At 37.6% G+C, this 15,499-nt stretch overlaps 1 protein-coding gene across 4 annotated transcripts; it reads right to left on the reverse strand.

Moving 5' to 3' along the window:
* Positions 1 to 1,130: 1,130 nt before the first annotated feature.
* LOC131157205 (pentatricopeptide repeat-containing protein At1g52620) lies at positions 1,131 to 15,174 on the reverse strand. 4 transcript variants are annotated; one of them, XM_058111183.1, is made up of 5 exons: positions 11,952 to 15,174; positions 11,744 to 11,832; positions 4,915 to 5,099; positions 1,522 to 1,735; positions 1,131 to 1,408 (listed from the first exon to the last, which is right to left on the reverse strand). In XM_058111183.1, the coding sequence occupies exon 1, from the start codon at positions 14,660 to 14,662 to the stop codon at positions 12,185 to 12,187; it is 2,478 nt and encodes an 825-aa protein (XP_057967166.1). In that variant the 5' UTR covers positions 14,663 to 15,174; the 3' UTR covers positions 1,131 to 1,408; positions 1,522 to 1,735; positions 4,915 to 5,099; positions 11,744 to 11,832; positions 11,952 to 12,184. The 4 variants fall into 4 exon arrangements, with proteins under 4 accessions (XP_057967166.1, XP_057967169.1, XP_057967168.1 ...); XM_058111186.1 differs by having other exon boundaries at positions 11,908 to 15,119; XM_058111185.1 differs by lacking the exon at positions 4,915 to 5,099 and having other exon boundaries at positions 11,952 to 15,119.
* Positions 15,175 to 15,499: the final 325 nt, after the last annotated feature.

Consider the following 15,499-nt stretch of genomic DNA (forward strand, 5'->3'; position numbering starts at 1 on the left):
TCACTATGTATAGAAGGAGACATTTATATTATGCAATGTTGCATTCTACTACCTGGGATGACCAAACTATAATTTTCTTCATGTTTGTGTGGTGAGAATTACTGCACATGGAACTGAGCTGCACTGAAGCCTTAATACAAAAATTAGATCACCTTATCTTGCCATGTCTGGTTGCTTGCTGACAGAAACTTGTAGGATTAAAAAATAAAATCAAAATTTGAATCTTGAAACTCTCTAAGCCCATGTTTAAGAGAACTGAACATGTTCAGGGTGCATCGTGGACATCAAATGACTTCAATGAGTTGGAAAATAGGACCTATTGTAAGCAGCCACTAACCTTCCAAAGTCCTAAGATCAACCCATGGGAAGTTTTTCTGGCCAAGGGCAAGGTTAAGGCATCCTCCTTTTATGTGGGGATTTGAAATTAAACTAATATTCAACATCGTCACACCCATTGTAGTCTTGAGACACTCATTCAATCAGGGTTAGCCACAATCCCCATTAACAAGGATGCAAGTACAGCTGAATCTTAGGCAGAGTGTTTAAAAGCAACTTCCTCTGAGGACCGACATATATTTTGGATGAAAATTTGAGCCTTCATAAGATATGAAAGTATGCATCTTATTTCATATATTTCATTCTGCATAGAAGTATATCTTCAAGATAGTGACTCTCACATGAATCCCAAGGCTGAAGAAACACAAGCTGATACATTGCCAATGTTCGTTAAATTAAAAGGCTCCCTTCAACTTCAACTGAAAATCCTTAAACTCTGTGAAAGGTATTATAAGACCACTTTATAAAAGCTGATGTGGATTTTCCCTTTAAAGATTATTTGGCAAATATTTTGCAAAATCTGCTATTAGTAGTAGTTGTACTTCATTTTGCTTGGTAAATTATTGTCATGAATGGGTTATTAGGCATCTATGAAGTAGAAGCAGAAAGTAAACCATGGACTTGGGAATTTCTGCCTTAACATAGCAGTTGCTTTCAAAGGACATCCTTTTTTTTACACCAAATTCTCAAGGGACTGCTACTGCTGTCTGACATAGGCTTTAACGGAGTAAAATGAATATATATATATATATATATATATATATATATATATATATATATATAGCCTACAAGAAATGGAATTTCGAAACATTGATATCAGCAATGAATTTGGCACCAAGATCACCAGAGAAGCATCACAAAAACATGCCTAATGAAGGAAAAGGAAAAAAAAAATACATAAATTTCCAAACCTAGGTATCACCTACGAATTTGGCAACACTACACTACAGAAGCATCACAAAAACAGCAGCTTTTTTATGCAAAAGTGGCATTACAACATCATATAAGCCCTTGCAAACACGAGTATGTTGCAAACCTTCAGCTTAAGCTTCTGTAGTTGAACCCACCATACCTGTAAGATGAACAAATCGCAAGACTCACAATAATATCTAATATCGGTCACAATATAGAGTTAAAAAGTTCCAGCAACCAAGTGCAGTTGAAGCTGAGAAGATCAATTCCCACCTGGCAATCTATTTGTTGCAGTGACTGAAGGGTTGTGGGGCCATGGTGCTGCCTGAAGGAGGCCTTATAGATTGATCTACTCGAGCAAGAATAGTAAGCTGTGCAAAGATACAACCACTGATATAAAAGTGGTAGGTTTCTGTTCAAAGAGCCCTTGTTCTTCCACTCTGCTCACCTCCCACATTCAAAAATGCTTCCGAAGCTGTTTCATGCCCTTCAGAAGAGAAAATAAACGTTGAATAAATCCTTCATGCTCTTCTTGTTCAAAGAAAATTTGCAGGCAAATAACATGCCTCTATTTTTTAGTTCTTCCCATATCTGAACTCTCATCATTATCTATCAAATAATTTCAAAACTGCGGATTAATCAAAACTCAACTCCTTGAAGGATAAAAAAGAAATAAATATGATGGGGAGAACAATGTAGCATTGTATCAAATAGTTAGTTTGTGATTGCCATTCTGGTGATAACCATTCCAAATTGTAGAGCACCTGGGCATGAGCCCTTAATAAATAAGGGGCCATATCCATATAAGGTTTCACATGCAATTCTCTCTTCTCATAATCCAAATCCAACAATGTTATTTGGAAGGAAATTCAACTTCTGCTTTTAATACACCAAAGTTGCATGTGTGGTGCAAGGGCATTCAACAATGATGACAGATACCTGTGTTGAAACACCTGACACTGAAGTGATTTACATGTCATAATATTAGTATGGAGAAAAGGATTAAGTATTTAGATCTTTTTCCCTAAAATTTATAATAAAATATGCCTTGAATATTTTTGAGCACATTATAGAAAAAATTATTTTCATCCATAAAGTGCAGTGGCATGGATTTGAATATAGGGAATCAAGCTCTACATGCAAACAAAGCTGTCAATATATCTGCAATCCTCAGCCCTGCTATAAGCAGGAGCTCTTTGCAGTGGGCCCAACCTTTTAAATATACAGAGTATGCTCAACAGGGAATTTTTCAAAGCAACTTATTCAACATGCTCTGCCCATATTGAGTTAAAAAGTTCTTGCATACAGAAGAGTGACAGATAATTGGAAATTTGGATCTTATTAATAAGCCCCCTTGAACATACTTTACATAACAAAACCTTAACTTTTATCCTCGTACGTGAAAAATTATAATGTTATCCACCTAGGTAGCAAGAAGTAAGAGACTGTGATGATCCCAGTAGGAAAGATCAAACTTTGGAGGCCAGGTAGCAAACCAGATAATTACCTAGAATCTTAAAACATGTTCACATCCTAAATATCCTACACAGTTGAGAAGCACAAATATTAGGATCTAGAAAACCTTGAGCTTTTGGTTAAGATCACTAAGGTCCTAGTGCATTTTCCAGTAAAATAAAATAGCATGAAGTGGAAACATATCCAAGCAAATGAGCCAAAAGTACATACCCTGGCAACAAACCAACTACAAAATAGGCTCCCTCTGAAGTTGCGCAAAACTACTCAACAGAAGATGTGATGTGGACCATTCTATTTTCTACAGTCATATCATCGCAGGAAAAAAATAACTGTGCAAGTGGGTGTAGGATAAGAAGGTACAAAATGGCCGGGTGGTTGATAGCTCTAGTCTTGAAAACCGGTATAGTTCTTCGTTCAGAACTATCGAGGGTTCGAATCCCTCTCTCCCCTTTTTTTTGACCCTCTTTTGGAAGCTGACTGCTAAGAAACAAGTCAATAGGTTTTGTGGTGCTAGCTATCTACACTAGAACAATTGATGATTGCTCAACAGCCACCTGCATCCCCTCACTTTGTTGATCGCTCGTGAGAGAAAGTAACATCACTGAGTTCTTGCCTCATCAATTGCTTGTTGCAGAAGTCAATGATTGTGATAAAACCTAAATATTAGGTAACATATAATTCAACATTTTATGTCTAAATTAGCTATTTAACTATTTAGGAATTTCATTTATAGTAATTGAGCAAATTTAATTTATAGAAATTGAGTATAAATATGTTGGTTATTGTTATTATAGTTATTGCATCATGTACATCATGAATCGTCATTGATGTATTTTATTTGTAACATTTTAGTTACAAATTGTTGTAAAGAAGAGAATAAAGGAAGAGGAACAAGTCATGTGGCAGTTTCCTGGAGCATACATGCAGCTCTAGGTCTGCCCTCTTATATATTAATAATAAAAAACACGAAAGACAAATGCCCCCTTGCACACAACATAATTATTAAAATAACATATTCTCTTCTCACACTCATCCTCAAGCTGGAGTATAAACATCACTAACCCCAACTTGTTACAACCACTAGACGAGGCAAGTTTAAATAAAGCTTTCATGAAAACACTGCCAAATTAATCCACAAAATTTCACAAATGAAGTCCTCACAACCTTCTTCAATGTAGCATCCCTCACAAAACAATACACAACTTCAAAGTGCTTTGTCCTTTCGTGAAACACTGGGTTGCTAGCAATATAAATGGTAGCTTGACTATTACAAACATATCTATGGGTTTGGTGACCAAGAAGCTTATATCTAACATAAGAATCCTCAACCATATAAGCTCATTCACAGTATAAGCCATAACTTGTTTTAGCACTTGATCTTGCTCCAGTAGTTTGTTTCTTCCTATGCCAGGTAACAATATTACCTTGATAAATGTTCAGCATCTAGTAGTAGACCTTTGACCATCAAAAAGAGACAACCCAATTTACACCACAGTATCTTACAGTCTCGCAATTTCTATTACATTTATATATCAGGCTCGTACCAGTGAGCATTTATAATACCATAGAATCTTACAAACAACTCAAAAGTGTGGAGGTTTGGGATTTTTTTATTAACTGACTCACTACAATAAGGATATGTTAGAACTAGTGACGATCAAGTAGATCAACTTGCTAACCAACTATCTATATCGACATTTATCTTCGAAGTCCAATTCAACATCCCAAATGAATTCATGTTGTGATAAGAGAATCAATTTTTTAAGCTCTTGACATATCAATGTCATTTAGCAAGTCAAGGGTATATTTTTGCAGAGGTAGATTCAACCCTTTTTTGCACCATACAATCCCAATATCAAGAAAGTAACATGGGGTACCCAAGCCCTTGATGTGAAATTCTGGACACTTGCAATTCATAAATGGCCTTATGCAATCTACATTCCTCCACTGATGATGACATCATCACAAAATACTAGAAGTACACACATCTCTTTTTTGCAAACAAAGACGGAAAGATTAGAGTGACACTGAATAAAACCAAACCACCAAACTAAATTTATACCTCTTCCTACAAATCTCCATATAAAAGGCATTCTTCATATCCAAATGGTATAAAGGTCAATTGAAATTAATTGCTAATGATATCAATAATAAAATTTAGTTGAGAGCTGGTTTTAAAATAATCAATACCTTATGTTTGAGACTTTAAGTGTACCCCTTGGCAGATCAATCAAGTCTTAAGCCCTTCAACGAGTCATTAAGAAGATATTTGAAGGCATAGACCCAACGACACCTAACCAACTCCTTACTAGGAGGAAGATCCGCGAAGTCTAGCATTCCTTGAGTGTTCAAGGCATCCATTGCATGCTTCCACCCTGGTGTAACCATGTAAAAGTGTTTCAACGTGTGAGGAATGGAAAGAAACAAAGGAAATATACAAAGCGAAAAAATGCATAGGATTAGGAAGATCAAAAACTAAAAACATATAAGTGATAATGTTGCAGGACTTTAAAGCACATGTTCAAGTACCTTCTCGATGAGCCATTGACAAATCCAAGTTATATTGGGATGGATATCCACAAACAAAAGTCGAAACAATGAAAGGAAAAAGAAGCAGTTGCATGTCGGTAATGACGTCCATTTCCATTGTTCATATACCCTCAACTGCTTCTCTAGCTCAGCAATTCATGAAAACAAAAAAGGAGCAAAAGTGAAAATAAAAAAGGAGCAAAAGTTTTCTCCAGAGGGATAAGGGTAAGAATAGGGGGACCAATACACAAGGGAACGAAAGTCAATGATGGGCTCAAAATAGATTCATCCAAGGAGGGCCTAACACTAGAGAAATAAGGTGTCCCCTAAAAAAAGATAACACCTATGCTAATGTATGTTTTTTTTAAATGTGGGGAAAAGAACATATATATTATTTATGAGTTCTCAAATACCCAACAAAGACAACTAACAGCTCAAAGAGAGGACTTGCTGCAACCAGTATATGGAACATGAACAAAACAATTACAACTGAAGACTCGAGGACAACAGATATGCGGATGTTTCTAGGTGCACAATAGAGTAGGGAATTATTCCCTTTTTTTGGCTAAGCAAGAAGGAAATTGTTCCCTTAAAACACCAAAGGGCATCTTGTTAAGCAAAAACAGGCTGCAATGCAAAAGAGCATTAGTCCAAGGGGTTTTAGCAACATGCTAAGTCGAAGTAAATGTCTATTTTTTTCCATTCAGCTACTCCATTCTGCTAAGGGGCATACACATGTGATGTTTGATAAACCCTTTCCGGCAAAAAAAGGAACTGAAGCTCATTTTGAACAAATTCAAGTACATTATCAGATTGAAGAATTGAATACCAATGCCAAACTGAGGGTTTTTTTCTCCTTGTAGAATTGAGTAAATAGATAGAGAAATTCAGACCTATTTTTTAACAGATAAATGCAGGTCGTAAACAAAAAATCATCCACAAAGGACATAAAATATTGGCCAGTGAAATTCTTGACTCTACATGAACCCCCAAATATTTGAAAGAATAAGAGAAAACAATGATGTACTACAAGACTTGACATTAGATGGAAAATATGTCCTAATATGCTTTCTTAATTGTCACAAAAAAAGAAGAAGAAGATAAAAAACTTGTTGCAGTTTTCAAAGGAAAGGATGACCCAAACGAACATGTCATTGATCCAAAAAGAAACACCATAGGTAGAAATTGAAGAAGTCGGTATGGAAAGTACTAGATCTACCACCACCATCATAATAGTACAGGTCATCCTTCTCAAGTCTCCACCAATCCTCTTCTTCGTATGGAGATCTTCAATAACAAAAGGAGAAAGAGAGAATGGCATAACTTTAGTTAATTGACTAGCAGATAACAGGTTAACATGAAATTTAGGCATATATAACACGGAGGAAAGTGGAACAACCAAAAATAGGTGTAACTAAACCATTAGCAAGAGTAACCTTAGAGGGTAAAGTAGTGGGTTTCAATGATTGAAATAAATTAGGATTGCCTGTCATATGGGAGGAGGCACTAGAATCAATAACCTAGGTTAAGGAGGATGTAGAGGCAAGAAGTCTAGGCCATAGTAGCACTGGATGTAGAAGGCTGAGTTTGGAGTTGATTTTTTTTTTTTTGTTTAAAAGTGGTAAAGAAATTTTATTAAAGAAAAACTGGGCATCAAGAGCCTTTCAAATACAACACAAAACACAACAAGCTAAAACAAACACCAGTCGCTGAAGTACATCCAGGAAATCAAGAATAATAAGGAGGTCCTTCTCAAGCAACCCACAATGCCAACTAGAGATCATGGAAATCTAGTTATATTTGACAGCCTATAGAGAAGAAGTCATCCTATCGAAAGCATCTCTGTTTCTTTCTCTCCAGACCACCTAGAAAACAGAAAGGGGAGTAAGAGAAAGGGTCTTTTTAGGCTTGTGGGCACAGATTCCTTTCCAAGCCCAAATCTCACTCTCAATTGACACTGAAATGACCCACTTCTTATTAACCAAAGAACTGGCCAAGCTCCAAAGATTCCTGGTCCAGGAGTAGTGGAGACGGATGAGATTCGCAGATTCTACTTCTTCAAGACATAGGAAACACCTATTCATGGTAGAGATGCCCTTATTTTGAAGGTTGTCAAGGGTAAGGATTTTCCCTAGAGCAGTCTCCAAGGTGAAAAGGCAACCTTGGAAGGGGCTGCTGTTTTCCAAATGGGCATCCAAGGTAAAGAGCCGGTGCACTCCATTGGACAGCTAAAGTGGTTATAATAGGACTTGACTGTGTAGGGACTACTTGGATTGTTGGAGGAACCTTGGCACTGAACATTGTAAAGACTGCTATAAAAATCAATAAGAGCATCAATTTCCCAATTAAAAACATTTCTGATCAGGGGAACGTTCCTATGGGTTAAGTGTCCCCACTGATGGCAAATGAAGGCGTTTTTTGTCACAAGCAAGTCTACAAATAGACGGGAATGAAGCACTAAGAGGGGAGCCACCACACCAAACATTGTGCCAAAAAAAGACACATCATCCCTGTTTCCCACATTGGAAAGAACGTGAGAAAAGAAGTTCCCTGCCCTTTTTTGATGAATTTCCAGACACTTGTACCATCGCTTCTCTAGAGTCCCAACCGTTGTGAAGTACAATAACTTCCCTCCAGAAATGATTTTCTCAGATACGAACTTCCAAAGCCATTTTCCCAAGAATGCCTTGTTAAGAGGGAGAAGAGATCTAATACCAAGCCCTCCTTTTTGCATGGGTTGTTAGGCAATCCCCCACCTCACAAGATGATATTTAAATTCCTCTCCCATGTTCCCCCAAAGGAATCTTCTTTGGAAGCCTTCCAATCAATTAGCCACAACAGTAGGGATGGGAAACAAAGACATAAAACAAACTAGGATGTTGGCAAAGGTGCTTTTGATAAGAGAAAGTCTACCATCCTTGTAGAGATACGACTTTTTCCAGCTAGCCAGATTCCTTTCAAATCTGCCAAGTATAGGATCCCAAACACCCTTGTCTTTTAAGTTGGTTCTGAAAGGCAAGCCAAGGTAGGAAATAGGGAAGCTTCTGAGGTTACCAAGAGTTTCTGCAAGGAAGCCACAATCACAAGGCCACACAGGAATGATAACACTCTTGCTCAAATTCACCTTCAGACCTGTGACTACTTCAAACCCAAGGAGGATGCAACTCAGGTTAAGGATTTGTACATGATCATCCTCACAAAAAGCAATAGTATCATCAGCAAAAGGAGGTGGAAGACAGCAAAATTATCTCTGCTCCTTCTGATGTTAAGCCCCTTAAGAAGGCCATCTTCATTTGCCTTGGTTATTGTATGGCTCAAAACCTCCATAACCAAGATAAATAAGAGGGGATGAGAAGGGATCTCCTTACCTCAACCGGTGAGATGATCTTAAAAAACTCCATAGGACAGTCATTAATCAGCATGGAGAATGAAGCAGTGGAAATGCAATCAATGATCAGTTGACGCCAAACTTGGCTGAAATTCATCCTTTCAATGATATGAAGCAGACAATTCCAATTCACACGGTCAGTCATATCCAGTTTACAAACTAATCATCTTTTTCCTCCCTTTAAATAGGTATCAAGGACTTCATTCACAATAAGGGCAGCATCTATGATCAGTCCGCCTGCCACAATGGCATGCTGGTGTTTCCCAATCACTTCTGAAATTGCCAAATTGAACTGGCTGTTAGAACTTTGGAGAGGAGTTTATACAAGTTACTAACCAGGCTGATGAGACGAAAGTCTTTAATACGAAGAGCTTGCGCTCTTTTAGGGAACTATGGAAGTCTCTAAAGACTCCAAAGATGTCTTGCTTAAGGAGGTCCCACAACCTTTGAAAGAAAGCCAAATTAAAACTGTCTGATTCTGGAGCCTCGTCTCCACTGCAACTCTTTAGGGCTGAAACAGTTTCCTCTTCCTCAAAGGGTCTTTCCAGCCATTGAGCCATGGAGTTGTTAAACCATGTAAACAAGATTGTTATAGTCCTCTAGAGGACACTGTAGATGATATGCTCAAGTCCTTGTAGAATGGGTAGGTGCACTTGAAGTGTCAACAATACAATCACCCTCAGCAAGAAATCTATTGGCCCAAGTCATTTTCCCATAGAGATCTCAACAGCGATCAACAATCTGATTGACCTTGCTATAATGAGTGCAGAGAGAGAGAGGGAGAGGGTTGATGTAGGGATAAAAGAGCAGGGGAAATTTTATTCAGTCATCCAAAATCCAATAATCCCTTACATCATAATTTATAAGCCTATATTTATAGGAAACTATGAAACCTTAAAGATAAAAGAATATAAAATTTCAAAATAACCCCAAACTAATCAAAATTACAAAATAGTCCAAAAGTAATCAAACATAAAAGAAAAAAGTCCAAGATAACTAAATATCCTAAACAACCCTAAATTAACTAAAATTCCTCTAATATCCCATTTCCCAAACAATGACGAATCCCTTTTTCTAAATCTTTTGAGTATAAAATGAACACCTAGAATTATCTATAAGCAATACTCCACAGAATAATTAAGATGAAAAACTCCAGTTACTTTCCACAAAGGAGGAAATATTAAGGAGCATGCTCAGCTTGCTTGCTTAGCTGCTTCACATATTATTTCATCATAATATTGATAATGAGCAGGAGGGGGGCAAGCATCTATCAAATTCAACTATTCATTTTGGTTATTAACCCTACCAAGGGAATGAATGCGGTGTTTGAGGACACAGTAAAGAAGTTGAATTTAAAGGTTTCGTCCAATCCTCAACTATATAAGATGGCTTGGGTGAGCAATACAAACTTGAAAGTGACTGAGTTGCTCACTGACTTTCAAGATAGATTTGCTCATTGGGATAGTGGAGTGTGACATTCTTCCTCCCAAGATTTGTCACATTCTTTGAAGGCATCTATGATTGTATGAAAGGAACATTTTCCACAAAGTGTGAAAATTTTAATTCCTTTTCAATTGACAAAATCAGATCTTCAAATGACCAAGCTGAAGCACACTGCTTGCATATTTCTTATGAAGATTGCTGATTTTTGCATTGGCAATGGCATCCTTGGTCCTTTTTGCTACTCGACAGGACTGATTTTGTCTCAATGGGGGAGAACTGATGTGGGACAAGAAGACTACATGGATGGACTGATTCCAACCTCTATGGAAGCCCACTCCCAAGAAATTGATATAATAGGCCCAATAGGTTTTGGTTTAACTAATTGATAAATTAGTTTTCTTCTTTTTCATGCAATGATTTTTATTATTTAAGTCTTACGGGTTTTATTTCTTATGTAAGGGATTTTGACGTAATACATTTTTAATTTTAGTTTTCATATCAATTTTTATGATGTATTGGGCTTGCTTAGGCTTGGAAATTTTGAATTGAATATTTGCGTGTTTTTCCCCACTTTCTCACTCTCTTCTCTCTCCTCTCTTTTCTTCTCTTGGTGGTTTGTAGCACATCAATATGCTAATTACAGCGCACTCCATATTGCCTCAGATCAAGTATTTCAAGAGACGGCAAAGCATATTGAAATTGATAGCCACTTTCTCAGAGACAAACTTCTACAAAAACTTATCAGCACTAGACATGTGAAATTGCAAGATCAGCTTGCTAATTTGTAAGCAAAGTCTTTAGGAGGTGCTTACATTAAGCATATTCGTAACAAACTAGGAATGTATGAAATGCATGCTCCAAGTTAATGGAAATGCTAGTGAATGTATTAAATTAAATTAGGGGCTAAACTAGAACTTTAAATTTTCTTTTATTTCAATTTATTTGCGTGCGGATGTGCATGTCGGAGGGATGAGGGGAGGAAACAAAATAGAAGTATGAGGTAATTGAGCATTAGTCAACCAATCATTCAAGAATTTAAGGATAACTGGGGGGACAAACTACAAATCTTTCAAAAATTTAATAAAGGTTGAATTGTATTTTCATTGTTTAGGGGATTCCAATGATACAACAACAATAACAAAACCAAGCCTTAAGTCCCACTAGGTGGGGTCAGCCACATGAATCCTTTTCCGCCAATTTATGCGATCATGGACAATTTCAATGATAATATTTCAAAAAATTATAAATTCCAATAAAGCATATGGAGATCACATACACCATTTTTTTGGGAAGGAGGGGGGTTTGGTGGCAGCCCAAACATAAAAGTAGTCCTGCACCTGGTTTTAAAGGCTTTATAGCCTATATATTTATGGAAAAATTGTACAATAAATAAAGGCAGGGAGCCACAACAGTAGCTTTCTATTTTCTATTATTCTCATTTCTCTCCATCTCTCTTTCTCTCTCTATCATGAAAATAGTACATACAAACACAAACCAATATACATCATACATACATAGTAAATAAACATACATTTATGTACCAAAATATATAAATAAATAAATCAATATGACCATGTAATACATGCATATATGCATTCTCCATGTGGACAAGTGTTCCATTATATTCCTCCAAAGAAAATTCAGTTCTACTTTAAGTACCTTGCTAATCATTTATAAGTTCAATTTAATGATGCGTTACTGCTACTGTAACAGATTGATTCATGTGTATTTGAACAACTTCAAACTGCCTGCACAAGAACCAAGAAGTCAGTACCAACTAATAAAAAGTCAAGAGCATAATCTGCCGAAGAATCAAACCTAACTCGAAATAAATTTCATAACAGGGAGGAGGCTATGCATCCCTTGCCTGCTCATCTCATGGCAACTGGTATAGATCCTCAAAGGCCAACCTGCATCATAGATTTGCTTTCACAGATCACTAGAAGAAGGTAGAGCTCCATGGACCAAGTCAATAGCAAGCATTCTCAGAATCCCAAATACACAATACAATACTAGTTTCCAACAATGGGTTTCATAGAGAATGTGCCTGCCCATGGTTGCTCAGACCTGCCAAAGACGTATTTCAGTTTCCCCAAAACTTTAACTCACTGAGACTTTGAAATTGTCAACTTTTAAGTGTTGAAACTTGTTTTCTTCAACCAAGGTCTGCAAAATCAGAGAAGCCTTTGAGGTCATTCCTCGAGGCAGGTATTGGTCTAATGCCAATGAATACTGGACAGCAATTTGGAGCTCCCACTCCTTCAAATTGCAGGATATGATATCCTTCCACTCCTCCGATCTTCCTTCCAAGCAAACACCATGAAGCAGGGCAGCAAAAGAAACAGAATCCAGAGAAAAGCCCTTACTCATCATCTTGTCACTCAACTGCAAAGCAGTTTTGAACATATGATAATTGCAAAGGCAAATAAGGATAGAATTATAAGCTGCAGACCTAGGTTCCCATCCATCTGATATCATCCTTGCAAAAAAATCAAGAAAGATACACCTCTCATGCTCTTGAGATCCATTTCCTTTATTAGAAATTGCATTAGGTGCATTGTTTGCGAACCCATTAACCAAATAATGGAAGGTTACATCGTTAGGAATGCAATTATTTATCAACATTTCTTCAAATAAGGATGCTGCTTTAGCAAGTTTACCCTCCTTACAAAAGCTACCAATAAGTATGCTGTATGTAACTACATTAGGCACCAAATTATACAATTGCATCTCCCTGAAAATTTTCTCAGCACTTTTTGAATCTCCCTTGCGGCAGAACCCATTAATCAAAGAGGTATATGTCACCACATTTGGATTGCACTCCTGTTTCACCATGTCTTTGAACATTCTCAGTGCACTGTCCAAATCATGCTGCTTAATATACCCATCAATAATTGTGGAATAAGTGAATTCATCTGGAACAAGGTGCAATTTTATCATTGCACTAACACATGATAGAGCATTCTTCATCATTCCAAATTTGCAGTAGCCCTTAACCATAGCATTGTAACCAACAATGCTGAGATGCGTACCCTTCTCAACTGTAAGCTCGAAAAGAATTTTTGCTTCGTCAAGTTTACCATTTCTGATTAACCCATCAACTAAAGTGGTGTATATAAATGCATCCGGTTGTACATTTTGATCAAGCATTTCAGCAAGCAGCAGCTTGGCAGCAGCAAGCCTCCCTTTCTTGCAAAGCCCATTCAACAGAACATTATACATAGTAGCATCAGGCAACACTCCCCTTTCCATCGATTTATCATGAACTGTCAATGCAACATCAACCTCCCCTGCTACAACAAGTCCATGGACTAGAGCTCCATAAGTAATCATATCCGGTTTAGGACCTCTTTTTGTCATCTCAATGAGCAAATTTGATGCCTTAACAACTTCCCCTAGTTTGCAATAAAAATGAATGAGAGGAGTATAACTAAATTTATTCGGCATCAGTCCCCTCTTTATTGCCTGCTCTAAAATTTGATCAGCTTCCTGAACGTTACTATTCCTGCATGACCCAGAAATTAGAGTATTATATGTAACAATATCTGGCTCACAACCACTTTCAATCATCTTTCTAATTGTCTCCACTGCTTCAACCTTGCAACCATGCTTATATTGAGCATCAATAATATTGTTATAAACTTGCACATTAATGGTCAATCCCCACTCCTTCATTTCCATCAAAAGCTTATCAATTGCCTGAAAATTCCCTTCCTTGCAAAACCCATTTAGTACAGCCCCGTAAGTTTCCAGTGTTGGCAAAAACCCATTCAGTTTCAACTCTCTGAAAAGCTCATAAGCCTTTTGAGCGTCACCTTTCTTGCAATATCCATCAATAAGTGTATTATAGAAAACGACATTGGGTATGCAACCTTCTCCCCACCTATCCTCAATCAACTTCCTGCCCTCTTCAACTCTCCCTTCCTTGCACAAGCCCCTCAAAATTATACAAATACTGTAATTATCCGCACTAGTATTCTCCTCATGACCTTTCTCAATCATTTCTGCATAAACCTGGCGTGCAAACTCAATCTTCCCACACTTCACAAGTGCATCAAGCAAGGAATTACAAGCAAAAGCATCAGGGACACAATTGAGTCTATTTATCACAAATGAGTACAATCCGACAGCTTTATCAACCAACCCACAATCTGAAAATGCTCGAATTACAGTCCCTATTGCTTCGCTGGTTGGCAAAATTTCCTCAGAATCCATACTACCCAACACATTTTCGATCTCCGAAAACACTCTCGCCCGTGCCAAGAGCTTCAAGAGCGCAGAATAGGCATATGCATCCAGAGAACACCCATACGGTCGTCGGCAGACCCAATCAAAGAACTTTAGGCCTAATTCGACATCATGAACTCGATCGAACACATGATGGGCAATGTCTGACACGATAACATCGTCTTCGGATAGACGGGTTTCAAGGGATTCTTCCCATTGGTTGTGGGTCTTGAGGATTTCGAAAACGTCAAAGAGGAGTTTGTTGATGTGAGCTTTGACCGGGGGTGTTGAGGAAGATTTGGGTTTTGGGTTGTGAAGAGGTCTGATGAGAGAGAGAAGGGTTTTAGACATTAGAGGGAGAGAGTGAATGAGACGGCCGTCATGGGGAGGAAGCGGGAACCATCGCAATAGCAGCAGCTAGGTTATTAGAGACGGGACTTGTCACGCCACTTGGCTGTAATGCACAAATACCGCCATTACTGGAACGCCATAAAATTTTGCAGAACCCAACACCATTGTCAAGGAACTGCTGCATTTGTGTCGACTTGTTTTCGATAAACGCCTACTGTTCTTGATTTATACTGTTCACAATCATAAATTAACTTCACGCCATGAAATATCGTGTAGCATCCATCCCCTTCTGGTGTTCTAAGTTCTAAGAAATTCAAACTCATTTCCCATGAAACAAAAGTTAATTGGTGTCAAATAAATAATTTTGGGGAGCATGGAGCTGGAAGGATTGCAGTCATATGAACCCTCAAAGGTTAAGATGCTGGTAAGTTGTAATGCAAAAGTCATCCATTGCTCACTTTTTAGTCCAGTGTCATCTAAAAACTTCTTTCTCACTTTGTATATGGTTTCCATACAATAATACCACTATGGCAGTCTTTATGTGATTTTGGGAAAACATATTGTGCACTTGGACTTCAATAGTGTTTTGCTGCCAAATGAGAAAAGTAATGGGAATCCAATAATTGCATATGAAACAAAAGATATGGAACAATGCTTTTGTGAATGTGGATTAACTAATACAAATCCACAGATTGTTTTCTCACTTGGTCGAATGGCGTGAAAGTTAATTGGTGTCGAATAAATAATTTTGGGGAGCATGGAGCTGGAAGGATTGCAGTCATATGGAACCCGCGGAAGGTTAAGATCCAACTAGTAAGTTGTAATGCACAAGTCATC

The sequence above is a fragment of the Malania oleifera genome, chromosome 6, assembly GCF_029873635.1.
Source record: "Malania oleifera isolate guangnan ecotype guangnan chromosome 6, ASM2987363v1, whole genome shotgun sequence".
In the NCBI taxonomy this organism is placed as follows: Eukaryota; Viridiplantae; Streptophyta; class Magnoliopsida; order Santalales; family Ximeniaceae; genus Malania; species Malania oleifera.

What these genes read in the sequence shown, in the direction of transcription:
- LOC131157205 (XM_058111183.1), bottom strand. Translation starts at nt 14,662, where the DNA reads ATGTCTAAAACCCTTCTCTCTCTCATCAGACCTCTTCACAACCCAAAA.